At 38.5% G+C, this 22,589-nt stretch overlaps 1 protein-coding gene across 10 annotated transcripts in view; it reads right to left on the reverse strand.

Moving 5' to 3' along the window:
- Positions 1 to 22,589, reverse strand: part of TMX3 (thioredoxin related transmembrane protein 3) — a 47,139-nt gene that overhangs the window by 13,473 nt on the left and 11,077 nt on the right. For 7 of the 10 annotated variants that reach the window (XM_059706337.1, XM_059706336.1, XM_059706335.1 and 4 more), the window contains 11 exons: positions 19,335 to 19,380; positions 17,897 to 17,977; positions 13,948 to 14,047; positions 12,894 to 12,971; positions 10,440 to 10,506; positions 9,151 to 9,249; positions 8,169 to 8,226; positions 7,927 to 7,980; positions 7,058 to 7,114; positions 2,959 to 3,088; positions 1,342 to 1,410 (listed from right to left, as the gene is read on the reverse strand). In XM_059706337.1, coding sequence (XP_059562320.1) covers positions 1,342 to 1,410; positions 2,959 to 3,088; positions 7,058 to 7,114; positions 7,927 to 7,980; positions 8,169 to 8,226; positions 9,151 to 9,249; positions 10,440 to 10,506; positions 12,894 to 12,971; positions 13,948 to 14,047; positions 17,897 to 17,977; positions 19,335 to 19,380 — 839 coding nt within the window. The remainder of the gene's footprint in view (positions 1 to 1,341; positions 1,411 to 2,958; positions 3,089 to 7,057; positions 7,115 to 7,926; positions 7,981 to 8,168; positions 8,227 to 9,150; positions 9,250 to 10,439; positions 10,507 to 12,893; positions 12,972 to 13,947; positions 14,048 to 17,896; positions 17,978 to 19,334; positions 19,381 to 22,589) is intronic. The other 3 variants (XM_059706333.1, XM_059706340.1, XM_059706334.1) reach the window with 3 other exon arrangements.

Genomic DNA, 22,589 nt, shown 5'->3' on the forward strand with positions numbered 1-22,589 from the left:
TTAAAGATACTGTAAAAGATAGAAATTTTATCCCGTGTGTGTGTGAGTGTAATCAGCTCCGGGCAGTAGAAAATGCACCAAATGCTTTATGCCGTTTCTTATGCCATTTCTTTTTCTCATATGAACCACAAAGGTCTGTGTGATGGCTCCTGTGTGCTTGGCAGCTGGTGTTCCTGCCTCCAGAACTCGGCTCACTGGGAAGGCTATTTACCATAAAGACGGTGTAACACATTGCTTTCACATGACATTTTTAATACTCGTACTTATCTAGTTAGTAGTAAGGCCACATTCACTTAGTAATTTCTGTAAATTTATCTGCTGTCTCCTCAGCTCCCAAAAAAGTAAAAGCAATTTCCCTGGTTAGGTTTTCAATTACAGTACATTCTGAGTGACTAACTCTTTAGAACCATGTAGACAAATTCAGAGGAGTGCGAGGGCACTGTGGATTGAGGAAACAGAAGAAAGCTTCATAAAATTAAGGTGTTTTGAGGCAGAAATGTAAGCAAGAGTGAGAATGCGGCTGGGCATGGTAAGGTGTAAGCACCAGCATGACACAGCAGGGAAGTTGACGCAGCAGTCAAAGAGCAGGAAGACAGCACCAGAGATGCAAAGAGGACTTGGATGTGCATCACTGAGAGGGGAAGGAAAGTGATCAAGACTGACTATTCTCGTGCTATCAGTTGTGCAGTGGTGTAAGAAAAGGCTGGAGATGGTAAGAGGAAATGAGAAAACCAAGTGGATGTCAGAGCAGCGGCTGGACATAAGGTGTTGAGGGCCAATCCACATTGGTGTCAATAGGAAGGTAAAGAAGGTCACTACTGCTAAACTGAAGAATGCATGGAGTAAAACTATTAGAACTTATCTCTCACCAAGAGAAGGTCAGCTGTATTGGCCAGAATGAATGAAAACATGCAGGGGGTAGATCCAGACAGGCAACTAGAGCCAAATGTAAGGCTCCGCCAGATTCAGGAAGGCCTCTATTCTCAAGCTGGTTGAGCCAAAGCTGGGTAGTAAGATGATTTCTGAGAGCTCTAAGAAAGAAGGGTTCGGATCCAAGAACTTACAGGGACGGGGAGGAAAGACTGGAAAACACTGCTGTCAAGCTCACTGGTTCTGAATGGCAGTTACTCACCAAACACAAAGAGATGGAGACCAGAGAAACAATTTCCACCCATGAACATAAATTCTTAATGTAAACACAGACTTGTTCTTCCCTAGCAAATGAAAATATTTTTACCTAATCCTTTCAAATTCCAGATTTTACCTTAGTTAGACATAAAAAACTTATACACCTATATACTGTCTATTATCAACAAAATTAAGCAAACTGTCACAACTTACCACAACAGTAGATTTAGCATCAAATACCATTCTTTTCAATCTCTGCAAAATGCTATCACCTCCTTGGGCCTTAAATTTAACAGAAAAAGACAATTACACCATTAAGTACTATTACTTCAATTTTCTGTTAGGTAATCTTACAAATGCCAGTCCAGGGTTGAGGGCAAGGGTTGAGGATGGATAGCATGAAGCACCTGAAGGGCCAGGTGTAAGCATGCCCTGTTTCCCTGGCCTACCTTCCCCTGCTTCCTGTGTAGACACTGACTCTGTGAGTCCATCCTCCCTAGTCACATCCCCCGCGAGGACAGGCCTGCCCCATTTCTGAATTTAGCTGACACTATTCAACTCTAGATGCTGCCGGGGTCTTTGCTACTGTATACAGAGTTTCCCTGAAGATGAAGCTCAAAAAATAGAGTGCCACCTAGCCAGTATGGCTCAGTGGTTGAGCATAGACCCATGAACCAGCAGGTGAAGGTTCGATTCCCAGTCAGGGCACATGCCAGGGTTATGGGCTCAATCCCCAATAGGGAGTGTGCAGGAGGCAGCCAATCAATGATTCTCTCTCATCATTGATGTTTCTCTCTCTCTCTCTCTCTCTCTCTCTCTCTCTCTCTCTCTCTCTCTCTCTCCTTCCCTCTCTCTGATATCAATAAAAACATATTTTAAAAAAATAAAAATAAAGAAAAGAGTGCCAAAAGGCTTTTACAGAAAAATTCCTGATGGAAATCAATCACATTCATGGCATCCAGTCACCCCTGAAGTTGCCCCATCCCTTGACTTTCTCTGCCAGGTGAGCCAGTGAGACCTCTTTGTTAATAGTCTGAGTTGAGTTTCACTAACCCATAAATAGAAGGGCTCTCTTACACACACAAGTGAGTTCTATTCCAACAGGTGTTACCTTCAGAAATATAAAATCCCTACTGTTATTTCTAAAGCAGAAATACTTGCTACTCTGTGAGCCAACTTTCATATAAAGTTTGTGTAAAGTTGAAACAAGATAACTAAACTTCATGGAAGCATAGAAGACTCATTTCTTTCTAATTTAATCTGCTGATGTGGTTTCATGACCCTCTACCATGGGCTGCAACAGTCCAAAAAACACTCCAGTAAGATTTATAGAAAACGAAAAAGTGAAGACTTCTCGTTCATTATTTCTGAGAAATATTTTATAGGATGTGGAAATCTCCACTGTGGCTCTAATTCTCAATATATTTCCTTATCTCTTAAGAAACTGGTCTTATTAACAGGTTTTCTAGGAAAACCATTCCAAATAACTTAACCAATCGTCCTCTGGACTCCAGGAAGGTTCTAAGAACCAGGACAGTTCACTATTGGCACAGCTCTGTGCACTGCACATGAAAGCATCCCTACACCCTGACTCTATAGCCAGAAGCACCTCCCAATCACCAAAAATGCCCCCAAATCACCCTTATAGGACATTTCCACCCCTCAGCAGTGTCGTGACATGAAGAATCTGCCACAATGTGAAAGAAGCAGGGCATAGAGGGGAGGCCTCCCCTCTCCCCAGTTGCCACTGACAGTCCTTTTCAGAATCAGAGAACTGTTTTCTCCTCCATCTCCTGTCATCATCCTTTGAAACAGAAGTGAACAACTTACTTCTACTGTGCCGTCCAAAATGCTATTAATGAACTGGACCATGTCTTCAGTATTCTTGATCTCTCTATCTAGTAAAAAGTATTGTTGGTTTGAAGTATTCAGTACAACTACAGTTGGGACAGTCAATTCACTGGAAATAGAAAAACAAAGAAATCAATATCCACATAAACACACAGATAACAAACATTCTGATATTTGCTTATATTATATATAAGTAACTATAATACAAAAAGAGGGAGCAGTATTAATAGCTTTGCCTCCTTTTGACTACACGAAATTTCAAATTTTGCATCAATTCTGAAAACTAGCTATATTAAGATTACATGAAGAACATGCTACATATAATATAAAACAGCTGAGTTTTCATAATTAAACTTAAGGAGAAAAATTATGTACAAAGTATTAATTTCTAGGTAGTATTACTCCTTGCTACATAGTTAAATACCATCTCTGTTAATCACATACAACCCAAGTGTATTTTATGTTTGTTTGGCTATCCATCCATATTATAAGTTTTGATATGCATAATGTATGTGTCCAGTGTATTTTTTCTGCCTTATATTTTGAAAACCCTAGTGAGTAAGTTGTTTCACCATGATTGTGGTTCTGTCAAACTCTCGATTACTTTGAATTTTGCTTTAAATGTTTCCCTACTATATATATATACCAGAGGCCCAGTGCACGGAACTCGTGCACTGGGGTGGTGGGGGGAGGGGGGGTGTCCCCTCAGCCTGGCCTGCAACGACGCAAGCGTTCCATGCCCAACCTGGCCAGAGGCCCTCCACGGCCGGGTGGAACACTTGCCTCGTCACCTCGGCCAGACTGCTCATGCTGTCTGCTCTCAGCGGCCTCACCCCCCAGGACTGGGGGACTCTGGCAGGGCTGAGAGGACTGGACGCCACCATCTTGTGGCTATGGGCTCCGCCATCTTTGTGATGAAGTGACAGTCAATTTGCATATCAAAGCTTTTATTAGATAGGATATATCTAATAAAAGCTTTAATAATGGTGACAAGGCAAGTATTCCACCCAGCTGCGGAGGACCTCTGGGCAGTGGGCATGGGATGGTGCCCCCCATGTGGTCACAAGATGGCCACCACAAGATGGTCGGCAGGGGAGGGCAGTTGTGAGCAATCAGGCCAGCAGGGGAGGGCAGTTAGGGGCAACCAGGCCAGCAGGAGAGAACAGTTGGGGGTGACCAGTCCAGCAGGGGAGGGCAGTTGGAGGCGACTGGACCTGCAGGGGAGAGAGGGCAGTTAGGGGTGACCGGGCCTGCAGGGGAGGGCAATTGGGGGCGACCAGCCCTGCAGGGGATGGACCAGGCTGGCAGGGGAGGGCAGTTGGAGGAAATTGGGCTGGCAGGGGAGCAGTTAGGCACTGATCAGGTTGGCAAAGGAGTGGTTAGGGGGTGATCAGGCAGGCAGGCAGACAGGCAAGCGGTTGGGAGCCAGCAATCCCAGATTGTGAGAGGGATCCCAGATTGGAGAGGGTGCAGGCTGGGCTGAGGGACACCTCTCCAGTGCATGAATTTTGTGCACCGGGCCTCTAGTGTGTGTGTGTGTGTGTATGTATATATCATATAAATATAGATATATATATTTATCTTTAATGATAAGTGTAATATGCTAATTAGAACGGACAACCTTCTGGACGAAGCTGGGGCTGCAAAGGAAGCCGGGTCCTGGATGCTGGAGAGAAGTCCAAGACCCGGGTCCTGGATCCCAGAGAGCAGTTGGGAGAAGGAAGGCCTACCCTTTGCATGAATTTCGTGCACTGGGTCTCTAGTATATATATATTAAAAGGCTTGTAATTTTGTATGTCACTTACACATTAGCTTACAGTTATCTGTATGTCTATATAAAAGTGTTATGCAAAAGGAGAAAATGAATTTACACCACTAATTATTGCAAATAGTAACTAAGTCCAGAAGATTACTTTGTTGCTCATAATTCTCTATACCTCCCTATGCCACACCCTTTGTCCATTGAGGTAAGGCAAAACATGCTCATCTGACCCCTGACACTGAGGCAGGGCCATGACTAGGTCAACAGGTAGGTAACACACTTGACAAAGCAGAGACTGGACATGTGTCTGCATTGCTGGGTTTGCTTTCTTGTGTTTTGTGACTGCAATGAGAAGGGTATTCCCAAGGAAATATCCTTCCAAGGTCAAGGGCATTAAAGACATGTGGAACAGACCTAAAGCCACATCTGTCTGTGCCCAGCCAGTGAGCCAAGCCCAGACCAGGGAGAGAGAATACATGATTCCTACTGTAAGCCATTGGGTTTCAAGGTGGTTTATTTCCCAGCATTGTTATTAGGCAATGGTTAACTGACTGTGTAATTAAACTCCATATGAGTAATACTGCAAGATAACATCTCATTTTATTTCCTTTAAACTATATACTCACAAAACTCAATACAAAATAATTTAATAGACCAAAGATTTGATAGTATCATATTTATTTTGAGAAAAAAAATATAATCAATGTTGCTATGTAATAAAAGCGTAGTAGGCAAATTGTCCCCTCAACTGGGAGTTTGTCCTGGAGTTCAACCAGGGGGCGGGGCCAGCCGGGGGAAGGGAGGGAAGCCCAGGCTGGTGATGGTGGCTGCGGCAGGCAACCAGGGGAAGGAAGGGAAGTCCTGGCCAGCAGCTGCTAGGGACCCTATCAGTGCACGAATTTCATGCACTGGGCCTCTTGTTTTATATAATATGTATTTGCCGTATGTTAAAAGTTCCACTGATTTATGTGTCAATGTTAATGTTACAGCAGTGAAGAGTTTTGGAGCAAGAGGGATGTGAATTTGAGAACTGGATTTCTAACTTATTTGATGCATCCTTTGGCATATTATTTAACACCTTTGAGTTTCTTCTAAGAAATTTGAATTTCCTCACCTATATAAAATGGAGATAATTACAGTATTTATACCTTACTGACTGACCACTCAGTTCAACCTTGGTCACAGGTAAGTGCTCAATATGGACTTTCAATTATATTATATACCACCACTATATAACTTCTCTCCTTAAAAAACAAAACAAACAAAAAAACACCACCAAAAGCAGCATAGTATGAATAAGAGAGAAACCAACCACCCCAAACTATAAGGGGTTGGTGGTAGAGATTATTGTTGTTCTTTCACCACAACTATAGCTCAAAAATTCTACTTTCTCACAACTTGTATTAGAAATAATTCTCATGAAGGTAGTATGTCTCTCCATCTCTACATATTCTGAATATTATCCTGGGCAAACAGTTATTTATTGGACCCAAACTGCTTTGGCCTCTTGCAAACGCTATTGAACTGAATCAATGTGTTGGCTTGCCTCGAAGGCCATTATTAGAAATGGTTGTATCAAAGTCTCTACTATATATATAGTAAATATCCTACTCAAAATGCATTTCTATGATAGAGCATCACCCTTTAGGAGATAGTATAGCAAAGCAATTTCTTAAAGACTTCTACAAGGTCATCTGAAGACATTTTAGGTTTCTACAAGCATCTGAAGACAGGGACACTAATTTTCTCATTTTTTTGCATCAGTAGTGCCAAACACAGTATATGATATACCGTAACTACTCACTAAATGTCCACTGAATTGAGTCGGTTCTTATTTGAAACATATTAATTCAAAATAAGTATGGCAAATGTTCCTAATAACAACTTTATGAAGTAACATTTCAGATTTTTACATCATAATATAATTGATAAAGTTATTTTAAAATTGCACATTTTCCCTATAAAACTATTTTAGTCTGTTAAAATAAATTCTTTTGGATAGTAATTCATTCTTGAATGTTAAAAATTAATTCTTAAGTTAAATTGTTCACTGAAATTGAACTTAAGGTAAGGTGTGTATTAAATGAAAATATAAATTTTATATGTTTTTGAATGATGCTTCTTTTCAAAACTATAAATTATTAACAATGAATTGAAAGACATTTTTTAGTATAGAAAAATATAAAAGTTTTAAATTTAGACTTAAAAATGTATTTATTGAGAGATTGTGTGCATTATATTAGATCTTCTGTCTGTCTCTAAAAAACAGAAATTTAAAAATAGACAGAATTGATAGGGAAATCATTTAGTACTTACTCCATCAGCAAGGTATTTATATAGTCATTCCCATCCATATGTCCAAACTGAAAATCCCTAACCAACAACAATAACCAAAAATGAGAGAGAGAGAGAGAGAGAGAGAGAGAGAGAGAGAGAGAGAGAGAGAGAGAGAAAGCAATATTTAGTACAAAAAAAGAATGGAACTTGGCAAGCATGTAAATAAATGCTTAACATGTAAGTTACATATAATAAATGTAGAAGAGTGAATTCTACAGATTTCTGAGATATGAACACACATAAGTAAAATCAAACACATTCTAAGACATTTCTACTTTGTATATATTTAAATTCAAGGCAATATAAGTCTTTCAAACTATACAACAGGTTTAAGAAAAGTTACACACCCAACAAGAGGATTACTCAAAAGATGGCTCATTTATAAGTATATATCACTGATACCTCATTAGAAGATGCAATAAAAGGAAATAGCAACTAACTAATATAACAAGTTTATATTAACTATCTCATTCCAGCAACAAATAGAATGATTTAGCACACTGCAAAAATATCACTTATTTTAATATTCCGTTATTCTTTGAGGTCCTGTTATAAGCATCATTTATCTATCTGACTCGAGATTGCTCATTTAACTTTATCTCAAATGTATGAGCCTACGTACATCTTCTTACTGCAAACTTATCCCAAATCCTATCAAGAAACAGGTATGTTGCAAATTTGTTGAGGGGACATATCAACAAACTTCAAGTCCAGACAATTCATACAGAAATGCAATCACTCAGCTCCTTGATTCATCTGGGTAAGTATGAAATACTAGTCTTTTTGGTTAACTGTACAAAACACAGTTAAACAAAAATAGAGGAGTTGTCCTGAGTGCAAGCACCTACCTGTGGAACTGATCTCTGTAATCTCTAGCAACTTCCTGAATAATTGACTTCAATCTGTAGAACAACAAACACATGAATATTTCATTTTTCACTTGAAATATATAATTACTCCATTATAACATCTCATCTGCCACTTGATCTAAAACTGCAGGAAAAGATACTCTATATTAAGTTTATCTGAAGCCATGTAAAGTCTGAGTTAGGTGACACTGAAAGCTTAAAACGATTTCAAGGCACTTTACCTGGTATGTTCAATTGATGTATTCTTCTCATCAATAATTGCAATAGCTACAAGCTTTCCTGAAATTAAGAAAAACATATCTAAATTCAATAACCCTCATTATGCAAACTTTTCAATTATTATTGCAGCTGTGAATGGGGAATTAGTAAACATTGCTTCTAGAATTAACTTCCAGTTATCTCACACATGTTACACTCAGTAGAGTCAATCAGTGAGTTAGTGGACTCCAAGTGTTAAGTTCCCTCCCAGCTCCCATCCTCATAATTAAACAACAGTAAATATTTAATAGTTTACATACACAAATTGTATTTTTCATACAACCCACAAAATGATTAAAATAAGAAGTCTTTCAATAACAAAAACCATAAGAAATAAGTCGATAAACAAAACTTACTATTAATTACTGTAGCTCTAAAAGAACAGTGTATAAGGAGAATAATTTTTACATTGCTATTCCCTTCGGTACCACGAGTCACTACTTTCCAGTAATAATACACAGAATAAAATTGAAGCAAAGTTATTTAACCCTGCACAGAATATAAACCCCATTCATCTCTGATATTCTCTAGGAAGGCAGCATGACCCTCAGTGTCTATCATGTTCTCTGCCTTGGCGAACAATGGTGAAGCACTTATTAGCTGTATGATTTACCTCAGTAACTTCACCTTACTTTAGAAACTAGTATAGATTTCAAAGTTACTGGGAGAGTTGAATGAGATTACATGCACCAAAATATTGGGACAGTTTCTGGCTCAAAGTAGGTATATACATGTGCTATTAAATCAATCACTTCTCAATCCCCCATAGGGGGCAGGAGGCAGCTGATCATTGTTTCTCTTTCATTGATGTTTCTATCTCTCTCTCTCCCTCTCTCTAAAAATAAATAAACAAAAACATATTTTAAAATAGAGCTTAAAACTAATTTTCTCAGGTCAATCAAGGAGAAATTCTGTGCAGTAAGAGAGCTATATGTATATTTCTACCTGTATCTCCAAGTTCATACAAGAGGAAGCCGTCCATAGTCAGATAATTCTGAAACCTCTCCCTGTTGATCCAAGATGACAAGTCACCATCTTCATACTCTTAAAAACAAAAGAAATTTGATAATTATAGTGTAGATATGTTTTTATGATGTTTACAATATTCTACTCCAGCAATATGTATAAAATGCCAGGATCATAATCTTCAATTCATAAATTCCATTTATAGAGGTGTATTCTAAACACACAGATGCAGTAAAGGTCTGATGCACAGAGCAATGCTTCACTGTGAGTTTGCTGCATACCTCAGAGCAGCATCTGGAAATGACTGTTAACTTTGTTAAGTGCTATAACAGCATGTGGTTACCTAAACAAAAAAAAGGCCACATTTTTAAGAGATGCGGAATAAAGCACACAATAATTAAACACCCCCAGGATTCTGCTTTCAAACACTTCAACTTTTGTTGAAGAGAAAACTTGTTGAAGCAAATGTGGGTAAGAGCTTGTTCCCTGTTTCATCTGGGTGATGGGTATGTATGTAGGGATTTATTATTTAGCATTCTGCTTACTATTGTGTATATTTAACATAATAAAAATATTTTAAAACCAGGCTGAGTATTTGCTTCAAGGAAGCAATGCTGAGTAGTGGCTGCTTCTGTCGAGCAGGAAGAGGTGGTGATAGGCAAGAACATACAGACGTCACCACTATTGAGGATGTTATATTTCTTCATTTTTTTGTGTGTCTAAAACAGCCGTGGGCAAACTACGGCCCGCGGGCCGGATCCGGCCCGTTTGAAATGAATAAAACTAAAAAAAAAAAAAAGACCGTACCCTTTTATGTACTGATGTTTACTTTGAATTTATATTAGTTCACACAAACACTCCATCCATGCTTTTGTTCCGGCCCTCCGGTCCAGTTTAAGAACCCATTGTGGCCCTTGAGTCAAAAAGTTTGCCCACCCCTGGTCTAAAATATATCTTTTTAAAAAATTAATTTTGAAAATTTAAAGAAATGTATAGAAACTGCATAGGGTTCACTTCTGAAAAAGGCAAATGACCTCACCAAAAAATAAAAATAAAAGAAACATTCAATACCACAACCCAGAAGGAAAGAACAGTAAGTTGAAGGGTAAGAAAAATGTGTCAGTCAGTCATTCAACTAACTGGGTAGATTATGGGAGCTGTAAGAAGCAGTTACATTTACAAAATCTTTCACCAACACCCAAATACTGTAAGAGAGACAGCATTTTAATGTTAAAATGTTTTATGTAAGCTAAAGCTTTGGAACTTACCATCGTAAACAAAGTAAGTTTCATCTTTGAAAACAAGCACGGCGGGCATCTCCTTCAGAGTCACGTACTGCAAAGATCAGATGTGTAAACAATCTTAGTTAAAATTTTTCAATTTGTAGCTATGATTTCAAGATTATTAAAGGATGCCAGGAAAGGAGAAAAAACACCTAACAATGACAAATTGTTACAATTATTTAAAAAGGGCACAGTGAATCCCAAGTTCATTCAAGGACTGGATTTGATCTTTTTATATACCCATCACCAGGCATAGTGCCCTGGTTGCCCTAGTGGAAACAATGGAATACTCTTAGAGTGGACAACAGACCTAAAGATGTAGGAAGTAAAGGATGAGAGGCACTGTGAAGTGGCCAAAGAGCAGAGCCTAAGGCATTAGTCAGCACAGGCAGGTTCCAGTCCCTCTCCACCACCCCAGGGCTATGCGATGATTACATTGCTTTACCTGGGAATCTTACACACTGAACATTACAGTTTTTCTCTTGGCTTCCTCACTCAACTTGTTTTCCTATGCACTGGCTATTTCTTGTCATTTTCCTTTGCTGTCATTAGGTCCTGGGATCTCTTACTTCCTTAAAACTTTGCATCCAATGTTTAAGGAGTTTATTTATACAGACTTAACTCTAGATCCCAAACCCAACTGTGTATTTGATGCTTGTACTTGGATATCTAATATGCTGAATCAAATTAAAATAAACAGTTCAAAACTCTTGTTCATGCCCTCCCCTCCCCCACCCCATTCCCCAACCCTTTCCTTCGGCTATAGCGCCAAAGCTCATGAAAACACCACCATCTACCCAGCTGTTCAAACCAAAAACCTAAAGTGATTCTTAATTCCTCCTTTGCCCTCCAGATCAGCAAGCACAAAAAATTCTATTTCCCAAGCACAACAATTCTTTCACTTCTCCCTGATTCTCTTACTAACTAACCTCCAAGCCCAAACTTCCTATATTACTTCAAGAGTTCAACTGATCTTGGGACCTACTATCATCACTATCCAATTCACTCTGCACTTGACATAGAGTAATGTTCTTAAAATGAACGTAAGACCAAGTCCTTCACCAACTTCAACTGATCACATGATTGGCCATGACCTGCAAGTCCTCCACAGCTATTTCCTTTCTCATTGCATTAAGACCACACTGGCTTACTACTCTGTTCCCAAATATGCCAGGCGAGTTCTCATTGTGGGCACCTGTAGTATCTGTTCCCTGCTTCTGGTTTCCTCTGGCCACAGATCTCTACATGGCTCCTTCCTATTATCTAAGTTCCAGTTCAACTATTTCTTCTCAGATTGATATTTCTTGATCAAGGAATCTAGAGCAGCCATCCCACCTCTAACTGCTCCCCATAAATGCACTGCTCCCTTATTTTTACTAGAGGCCTGGTGCACGAAAGTCATGCACAGGTGGGGGAGTGGGGTGGGGAGGGGGAACAGTGTCCCTCAGCCTGGCCTGCACCCTCTCCAATCTGGGACCCCTCAGGGGATGTCCAACTGCCAGTTTAGGCCTGATCCCAGTCAGACATCCCTCTCACAATCCAGGACTGCTGGCTCCTAACAGCTCACCTGCCTGCCTGCCTGATCGCCCCTAACTGCCTCTGCCTGCCTGCCTGATCACCCCTAACCATCTCTGCCTGCTGGCCTGACTGCACCCTAACTGCTCCCCTGCCTGTCTGATCACCCCCTAACTGCCCTCCCCTGCTGGCCTGATCGCCCCCTAACTGCTTGCTCCCTGCATCGGCATGATCGTGCCCCTAACTGCTTGCTCCCCCATGGCGGCCTGTTCGCATCTAACTGCTTGCTCCTCTGCCTGCCTGATCGTCCCTAACCACCTCTGCCTCAGCCCCTGCCACCATGGCTTTGTCTGGAAGAAAGTCAGATGTCTGGAAGATGTCCGGTCGACCAGTCTAATTAGCATATTACCCTTTTATTAGTATAGTGATCATTATATCATATTTATAGATCTGTTTACTAAGGATCACTACCTCAGTCTGAAGACCCAACAGAGGCGATCACCTGCAATGCTAACATGAAGTCCACTTCCTCCACCAGGAGAATGTGAGCTCCATCTTATCAGGGTCTGAGGCATTGGCTCATCATCAATCCAGAACTTAAACAGTGCTTGGCACAAGATTAGAGGCTAAGAAGTAGTCATTTATTCTACAGATATACATAAGTAAATCCACTACTTACAAAACAATTAAGGGTATGAATATCACCTCTCACAGCTGCTATTATTTTAAAGAAAAAAAACTAATGTAAATAAAATCTGTAAATGCTATCAATCTAGTGATACTTGCTTGTTAATAAGCAATCTGGTACCAACTGAACATGTTTACTGTTTCCACACAAATCACAGTTAATAAATCTTACAGATAAAATCAAGTAATAAGTTAAAGATTAAAATTAAGTTATTAAAGTCTAATTTTAAATATTACCTCAGGAACCACTTCTTCTGAAGCAGAAAAGAAGTATGTATATACAATTAATTCTGAAGCAGCATCTATGTATTTCTCCTGTGAAAATACAAACAAAAAAGGGTGACTTTAAAATATTAAGACCAAATTAATTCTTCATTAACAATCAGAGCAAGCTGCATCATTCACTAACTAGTATACCACAATCTGCTATCTTAAGTCCTTTTATATGAAAAGATCTATAGATAAAAGCGTAATATGCAAATCGACCAGACAGTGGAACAACCAGTCCTATGACGTGCACTGACCACCAGGGGGCGGACGCTCAATGCAGGAGCTGCCCCCAGCTCCCTATCCCCGGCTGGCAGGCTCTGATCACCCGATGGGGAACGGGGAACTGGGGGTGGGTTGCAGCACACGCGCCAGGCCAAGGCAGGTGAGAGCAGGGCCCAGATTGGCCTGCTGGTCACCCCACACACAAAGGGTGACCGGCGGTGGCAGGGGGTTGTTGGCTGCCAGCAGCCCGGGAAGATTGGCCCTGATTGCAGGCCAGGCCTAGGGACCCTACCCATGCACAAATTTTGTGCGCCGGGCCTCTAGTAGACTATAAGCAAATAAAATAAGCTGTTTGTATGGCGAAAGACCATTGTAATTAAGAGCTTTCAAAGTCTTCCAAATAGTTTAAGTACAACATAAGCTCAATTCATATTTATTAATTTAATTTGATGAGTATAGGAAGGGTGTGTGCATACACGCACATATACACATATAAAATAATTTAAGATAATGATTTGTTGCCTTTAAAAAACTTACATTTAAATTGCACTTTTTAGTCTCCAAGGTTCAAAATGCTAAAAATTTTAACCAGGTCAATAACAAAAGAAATACCAAGGCAGGCAACATCTGCCCACTTTTTATTTACTTTTGCTTCATGAAGGCAAACACTATAGAGGATATATAAGAAAATATTTTTATTATAAAAATACTTAGATTGAGCTAAAGTATGTCCAACAAAAGTGAAGTAAGTTTGAGTCTTTGGTAAACTTTTGGATTAAAAAATAAAGTCATCTGATACCTTCAAAGTTGACTCTCCACCTACATAAACAAAAAATACACGATGTCTTTTCTGCACATGTTCAAACATTTGCTGACTTGGAAGTGGCCGAATTAGTGCTCTGTTTGAAAACAACAAAAACAAAAAATGAACTTGCATTTGAACTAAAGACAGAACAAATCAATCCTACCTATATGATCTAAATTTATAATGTTTAAGTGCTATATTAACTGCATTTTAAGTGTATCACCCAATCCACATTAATCTAATAAAACTATAGCCCATGACCACTATTATACCCATATAATAAAAATATAGCACCACAATTTAATCTACCAGTTTAAATATTAAGTTTCAAATAGAGTACCATCTTAGCCAATATTCAACAAACAATCCACATAAGAGTATTTTTTTTTTCTAAAAGATCATTTACACAAGCATATGTGAAACACTATCCCAGGAGTTTCTGATACTATATTAAGAATATTTATATCTTACACTGTTCATTTAATTGCTATATAATTTTAAAATGCCCTACAGAGGTTAAAATCTAAAAGTTTTCATAAGTATGCTATTCTTTTTAGGAAGAATAAAATAGAAAATAGTAGTTATAAATAGTACATGAAAAACTCATAAAGAGAAAACCAAATGGAACAAAGATTTTATTTTATTTATTTATTTATTTATTTATTTATTTATATTTTATTGATTTTTTACAGAGAGGAAGGGAGAGGGATAGAGAGTTAGAAACATCGATGAGAGAGAAACATGGATCAGCTGCCTCCTGCACACCTACTGGGGATGTGCCCGCAACCAAGGTACATGCCCTTGACCGGAATCGAACCTGGGACCTCTCAGTCCGCAGGCCAACGCTCTAGCCACTGAGCCACACCAGCAAAGATTTTATTATATAAACATATGTCAAACCCAACAAGACTAAGAGATTACATCAAAGGTTATTACAAAACATACCACGTATAAAATACTAAAAAACTAAAAGAGTCTTCTTTCAAATGTGCCCTATATTATCAGATTTTTTACTTCACAAAATTTGCAAAAAGAACAAAACACATTTTCCAAAGGCAAACACATTTTCAAAATGTACAATTCTTTAGCTGCATTGCATCACTCTACTCTAGCTCCTATTTTTACTTGAGTAATTAACTGGTAACTGATGTAACTCCAGAACCGACTCTTGAAATTTCATTTGCAACATAGTCACCCCTGGTTACATCAGGAGAGCCCTTCTTAAGCTTAAACTAAAACATTAAATATTGCTAAAGCATAAAGACTAAGTAAATCATGAGGGAATAAAGTGCAACCTACTAGCAATCTCCTCATATAATATAATGTTATTGTAAAATTTACTTATTCACAAAGCAAATAGACAATTAAATGTGTAATCAATATAAAAATACAGTGAAAATTATATTAATAAGCTTTGCAAACTATCCTATCTAAGAGAAACATGCAAATTGACCATACCCCCGAATGCTTCCCATTGGCTAATCAGCAGGATATGCAAATTAACTGCCAACCAAGATGGCAGGCGGCAGCCAGGCAGCTGAAGCGAACAGGAGGCTTGCTTGCTCCAGTGATGGAGGAAGCCAAGGTTCCCCACCTGTGGCAGCCCAGCTCTGAGCTCTGGATGCAACAAAGTTGCAATTATAGAAGCTAAACAAGCTCCAGATAGCTGCTTTCAGCCGGCAGCGGGCTCAGAGCTTAGAGCGGCAGTGATGGCAACAGAGTTTCAATTATAGAAGCTAAACAAAGCCCAGATATCTGCTTTCAGCAGCCAAAGCCTCAAGCTGGAGCTGGCTTCAGAACTAAAGCCGGCTCTCAGCTCCAGTGACAGCCATAGAAAGTAAATAGAACCCAGAATAAAAAAAAGAAAAAAGAAAAAAAGGAGAGGCTGGGAGCTTCAGTCACCCGCCAGCCTGAAAACAGCCCTCAGCCCCTCATCCTGACTGGCCAGGCACCCCAGAGGAGACCCCCACCCTAAAAGGGGTGAGGGCAGCCTAAAAAAAGCCCTCAGCCCCTCATCCAGGCTGGCCAGGCACCCAAGCGGGACCCCCACCCTGATCCGGGACACCCTTCAGGGCAAACCAGCCAGCCCCCACCCATGCACCAGGCCTCTATCCTATACTACAGGCAGGGTTGGACAACGCGAGCTGCCATCCGGGCCCCATGTGCAGCCCTCGGCAGCCGGTACCCCTATGTGCTACCTGAGACCCCAGCCAGGACCCCCGTGCCACCTAAGCCCCGCCCCCAGCCGGGACCCTATGACTATTGGAGAGCAGGAAAGTGCCGCTGGGCCCTGGGTCACTGTGGTGATCCGGCCATTGGTAAGTAGAAAAGTGTGGCCTGTAGGCAGCCCCAAGCTGCGCCTGATCTGGGAGCAGGAAAGCCCAGCCTGCGGTCAGCCCCCAGCTGGGACTGCTCCCTGGTCGCCATGGAGATCCTGGAGCAGGAAAGCCCGGCTTGCAAGCAGCAACCCCATCCTGGCCATAGCTCAAGGGAGAGTACAACATGCAGTGGAGTCCAGAAGCCTGAGAGATCAACACAGAGGGTCTCCTGCTCTAAGCCTCCATGGTGTGGCTGGGGGCAGGCCCCCAGCAGACACACACAGTGCCTGCTCTGAGCCTCCAATGTGGCTGGGGGCAGACCCCCAGTGGACACACACACACACACACACACACACACACACACACACGGCAACTGCTTCGAGGCTACGTGGTGCAGCTGGGGGCAGGCCCCAGAAGACAGGGCCATCAATAGGACATCCACTGAGGGCTCCCGGGCTGTGAGAGGGGCAGGCTGGGCTGAGGGAACCCCCACCCCCCCAATGCACGAATTTCGTGTACCGGGCCTCTAGTACTATATAAAGATCATTCCTAATTCTTTGCCTTTCCTCAAATAATTTAAAACAGAGAGTATCATGCCACCCAACAAATCCATCCCAATATTTCAATTTACTTTAAAGCTATCAATATAATATATCCTGTCAAACTCATAAGAAAGTGCCTATACTTTTAAAGTCAATATAGGTTAAACTACCTTGATCAGGGGTCCTCAAACTACAGCCTGCGGGCCACATGCAAATACAAATATTGTATTTGTTCCCGTTTTGTTTTTTTTACTTCAAAATAAGATATGTGCAGTGTGCATAGGAATTTGTTCATAGTTTTTTTTTAAACTATAGTCCGGCCCTCCAACGGTCTGAGGGACAGTGAACTGGCCTCCTGTTTAAAAAGTTTGGGGACCCCTGATCTTGATGAATGTTCTCTTCAAAAAGTTGCACATAATCATTTTAATAATTATAAACAACAACTTTCTTTATATCCCAGAGCAAAATGTAGATTAAAACATAAAGTCACTGCTTTCAAACCAACAGGAAATGCTTATGGAAGCACATAGGTTCAATTATGTCACATTCTAGGCAAAATGTGTAGTAATACCTTAGAGTTGGCATAAAGTAGTGTGTGATAGATCAGGGAAAATATTTCAGCTGTATATACAAAGCACTTTCCATCATCACAGCCTAGGGATTAAAAGCCCAAGTCTATTCAGAACAATAATATTGTGAGGTTTCTTGTGAAACTTTAAAATCAGGTAACAATAAAAATAAAATGATGTAAGCCAGGTAGTAGAAAAGCAAAAGTATAATAAAATAAAAATTAAGATTCACCAAGTTATTAGAAGTAATCAAATTTTGAAAATCAATTAAAAATTGGGAGAAAAAGTCTTCAATACTGTAAATAAATTTAAATGTGAGATTAATAAGTATCACAGCTCTCCCCTTGTCTTTTTTTGAAGAATCTCTTTGCATAGTCTATGTAACCTTACCTTCTCTCATAAATAAGTAGACAAATTTTATTCAGGTTAAGTCCTTCAATAATGACCTATAAAAATAATTTAATTTTCAAATATAGATACCATATATTAAAGGTCTTTTCTAGTAAAAACTTACCCAGATACTCTGTGAGCAAACTCAATAATATCATCTTTAGTTCGTGGTCCTCTATAATTATATGCCAAGTCCCCTTTTAATCTTAAAAAGAAAACAAAAGAAAAAAGCTTGGATTATTTCAACTATTTTAATATTTAATGCTAATCAATCAATATTATTATATAAAATTACAGTATATAAAATAGTAAATGGAATATGGAGAAGAAATAGCATAACCACATAAAATATAGTAGACAACTGGCTTCAGGGGACCAGCAACTCCAAATATAAAGAAAAAGGCTGTATTTTGTTAAAATTACATGAAAATAATTTACTGTGTATTTGATAGTTGCATTGCATCTATGTCTTCTAAATAATGAATAATCTACACATTCCTGGTCAAGCACTGGTCAAAGCATTGTAATTCTCACTGTTTTCTCTTTTTAAAGGCAAGCAAAAGGCCAGGGAATTAATAGGACTTTGGTAGTGATTAAACAAATTTTAAGCCCTACAATATCATAGTAACTTGAAAGGTGCTCCAAGATTATAGAGTAAAGCAATGCATAAAAACATCTTTTATTGAAAATTAGATAATTTCTAAAAGCCTGCCAATGAATTATGTGTCCAACTAAGAATTAAAAAAAAAAATTGTGATAGCACAACAGAATATCTATAATTAAAGAATGGAAAGGATAATTTACTTAACACAAGAAAGTAAAAGAGGTTTAGCAAACATTTAAAAAGTGGGGGAAGGTGAGAGGTCAACACAAAACCCGAGAATAAAAAAATAAAATTACTCAAATTTTGAAATTTGAATTTTTAAAATAGTGAAATGAAAACGTACTTCATTATAAAAATAAGTTTTAACACAATTTAACTCCCCATATTATCAAAATAAGGAGTGGATGAAATGCCTGAGAAAATTCAGTAAAACGATAATTATAAAATAAACCCTTTAGAATTCTTACCCCATTTCTTCCAACATATATACTATATGTTATATTTGATCAACAACTACAGATTACAATTAACATCTATAAATTTGATCCTCTTTATTTCTTTCACTCTAATGAAATATCCTTCATAATTACAGAAAGTAAAATCTGTTAGGATACAGGAATCACATGACAAAGCAGAATACACTCTGGAGCTGCTCAAGGGTAAAAGACCTTCTATAACTAGGTCTTGTTACCTTGTCCTTCATAAAATATAGAAGACAACTGGCCTGTCACAGTCAAATCTTGTTTAATGTATCAGCCTTTAGTAAACAGCACATTCACTTAAATACAAAAACAAGCATAAAGATGCAGTCCCTCTCCTTTGATCACATCCTGGCCCTGGAAAGAACTACTGAACCCAAAACTTCACTCCTCCACGGAAAGTACTAGGACTTAATCTAATAAAATGTAAGTAGAGTGAACTAAAAAATACACATATAAACATACAACACTCAACTTACAGCTTAATTGTTGGATAACCTCGAACTCCAAACTCTGAAGCAATGCCTTGATAAGAAAAAGAATAAAAATTCTAAATTTTTTTTTAAATGAGAAACTAGGTCATAAATGAGCCTTTTTACTTAAAAAACATATATGTTTATACAAACTTATATAGATATGCTGTTTTACCTCTAAAGAGAATATAAACTCACAAAAAGAAAAACATGACGTTCTCATACAAAACAATTACTTAACAATCTAACCTACACCCTACACAAAATCCTATGACAAAATAAGAAATAAGTGCCAAAAGAATAGTTAAAATTTTGACTCTAAAGTACTTATTTTAAAAGAGTCTTTTGTTTTAAAATATATAAACACATATAAATAAAGTCTCACTTCTCATTTGACTCCTTTCCAGCACTAGTATTTCTTTAAAAAAAAGGGGGCGAGTGGGAGGGCCCATCTCTTCCTTTAATGTTTGCTGAGTCTTAAAAGAACTGCATTGCATTTTACCTTTAAAATCAGTCATATCTGCAAAATTATTTATTTTCTATAGTCAGTATATGATCTAAAATCAACTTTATCCAAAAGGTTTTAGAAGTTTCTGCTTTTGTAATAACCTTGAATAATTCCAATAGACACAAAAATTATTCTGAAATTAGAGGCCCAGTGCACAAAATTTGTGCATGGATAGGGTCCCTAGCGGCTGCCGGCTGGGGCCTTCCTTCATTCTGCACCACCCTCTGGTGGTCAGCGCACATCATAGCGATCGAACTCCCGGTCAAACTCCCGAGGGGACACTTTGCATATTAGGCTTTTATATATACAGATAGATCCTCAAGTTCAAATGAGATACATTTGGTACAGTAGCATCTTTTTAAAGGAAAGAAGAAATAGTAACAAGTACAAGAATTATAGAAATCATGATAGTAAATTAATACTAATCCTTCACAGATTGAAGGCAACTAGAACAGTAAAGAAAAAGTAACAATTTTCAGTTAACAGACTATATACAATATATTTGCAGGACTATACTAGTGTAAGTATACTGCATTTACTGATCTCTCCATTTGTTAATTTTTTTTATTCCCACAATATTTTATTATCACAGCTGGGTGTAAGGAAACTATGTCTCCACGTGGGTTCTGGTTTACCTGTCATCATTTTAGTAATTATTAACCTTTGGTTTCAAATCACTCCTACCAATATACATGAATAACAACAAAGCAAATTTGTGGCAAAATAACATCCAAAATCTCTGTCAACCCTAAAGCTTCTCTCTTACACATGGAGAGGGGGGAACCAGAAAGTGGGTTTTATTAGAGGCAACGCAACTGAAGAGGTAACAAAAATAAGGATTCAGGTTTTGAAGATGTAGGTCCTGCTTCTGAACTGTCATATGAACTTAGGCCAATTAAATAATTTATCTGGGCCATCTCTAATTCAGGACTTACTTCTGTCAAGTATATTCTAATTGAAGACTGCTGTTATAGAGATTGCCTTGTTCCAAGTAAAAACAAAGAAATGATTTGGAGAGGCCCGGGCTGGGTTGCTCAGTTGGTTAGGGCGTTTTCCCAATATGCCAAGGTTGCGGCTTCAATATTCAGGCAGGGCACATACAAGAATCAACCAATAAATGCATAAAAAAGTGAAATAGCAAATCAGTGTTTCTCTCTCCCTTCCTCTACAAATCAATATATTAAATAAATTTTAAAAAGAAATGATTTGGGAGACATTATGTTTATGTGAGTAAAGTATGTTTTTAATGCTTCTCATTCCAAATTAAGGCAGGTATATACAAGCCCTCATCACCTTCAACCAGAGCTCATTAAAAACTGCCAAAGGCAAAGACTAACATAATTGATGGAGAGGAGGACACATCCCACTAGCAACTCCTTATACAATGTAGTGTAAAATTTATTCATATATAAATCAAATTGAAAAAATGAAATATGCAATCAAATGAGAAAATATAGTGGTGGTATTTTGTAACTTGGTGTTGTTTCTCACAATAGGCTTCAGAGAAATTTAACCCCATCACTTCATTTCCCTGACCTCAGTGTTTCCTAGCTATAAGCTGGAGATTTATAATACCACCCACTCTGCAGTCCCTTTGCTCCTTGAACATATCTTTATTTCTGATAGAATTTCAATTAACAGTGATTCCTAAAACTTCAAACTTAGGTTTCCCTTGAAGAAAATGGTTGTATAATTTATAAAAGCACACAAGCAAAGCATGAGTTATAGACATATAATGACCCAGGTTAGCATTCCAACTTCATTTATCATCTGCGCAGCTCTGAATAATTTATTAACAAATTGCGGACAATCACAAGAATTCTCACTTCATATTACACAGTGTTTTACAAAGTATCACACTTTAAAAAGATATTAGCCTGTAAGAACATGTAATAAATAACTTCAAAATGCAATGGGTATTTAATTTTAAAGCATGCCTTTAACATTTATGTGAAACGTTTTTTGTACTCGTTCAATAGAAACTTATCTGGCCACTGGGTAAAATTAGCAATAAAACTACTGGTCCGCAATGTGTTAAGTTCTCCGATTGCTTCCCCATCTGAAGATACCACTCATCTTGTAGGATTATGGGTGCGACTTTACCATGAGAACACAAGTAAAAAAGACTCTAACAGAGAATCTGGCACACAGCAATCCTCAAATGCTAGGTCCATTTCCTTTCTATTCTTGATCCTGACTTTAATTTTAAGTCATTATCTGCTGATAATTCTATGTACAGATGATATTGATAAGCATTAGCATGTGTAGAAAACTTATAACTGGCTTTTACATTTTTTGTTGGTTTCATTATTAGAGAATAGTTTGTATAGAAATCTAAGATTAATTCCTTTACAATTTGAAGAATCCATTTGTAACATGAATAACTTGTCATTTTAAATAATCATAAGTGAGGGGAAATGTGAAACCGCTATTTTTTAATTTTCTCTTTGAAATAACTTGAAGGGACAGACAAGCTTGGCGGTGGATTCATGGTGATCTTGGATTCTGGGTCTAATTTTACCTCTAAATTCAGTGACTGAAATCACTAAAAGTCATTTCACTGCTAATTACCTTCCATTACTTCATCTATACAATGAGAGGGAGGAGCAGTAGAGCTGAACTTAAAGTCCTTTTCAACTCAAAAATGCTGTTTTTCTTAACATTTAGTGTTACTATGTGTCTGACATGAAAGGGAATAAAATATAGCAATGGTTCTCAATTGGGGGGGGAGGGCTGACCTCTAGGAGCCACTG

Source organism: Myotis daubentonii, chromosome 8 (genome assembly GCF_963259705.1).
Source record: "Myotis daubentonii chromosome 8, mMyoDau2.1, whole genome shotgun sequence".
In the NCBI taxonomy this organism is placed as follows: domain Eukaryota; kingdom Metazoa; phylum Chordata; class Mammalia; order Chiroptera; family Vespertilionidae; genus Myotis; species Myotis daubentonii.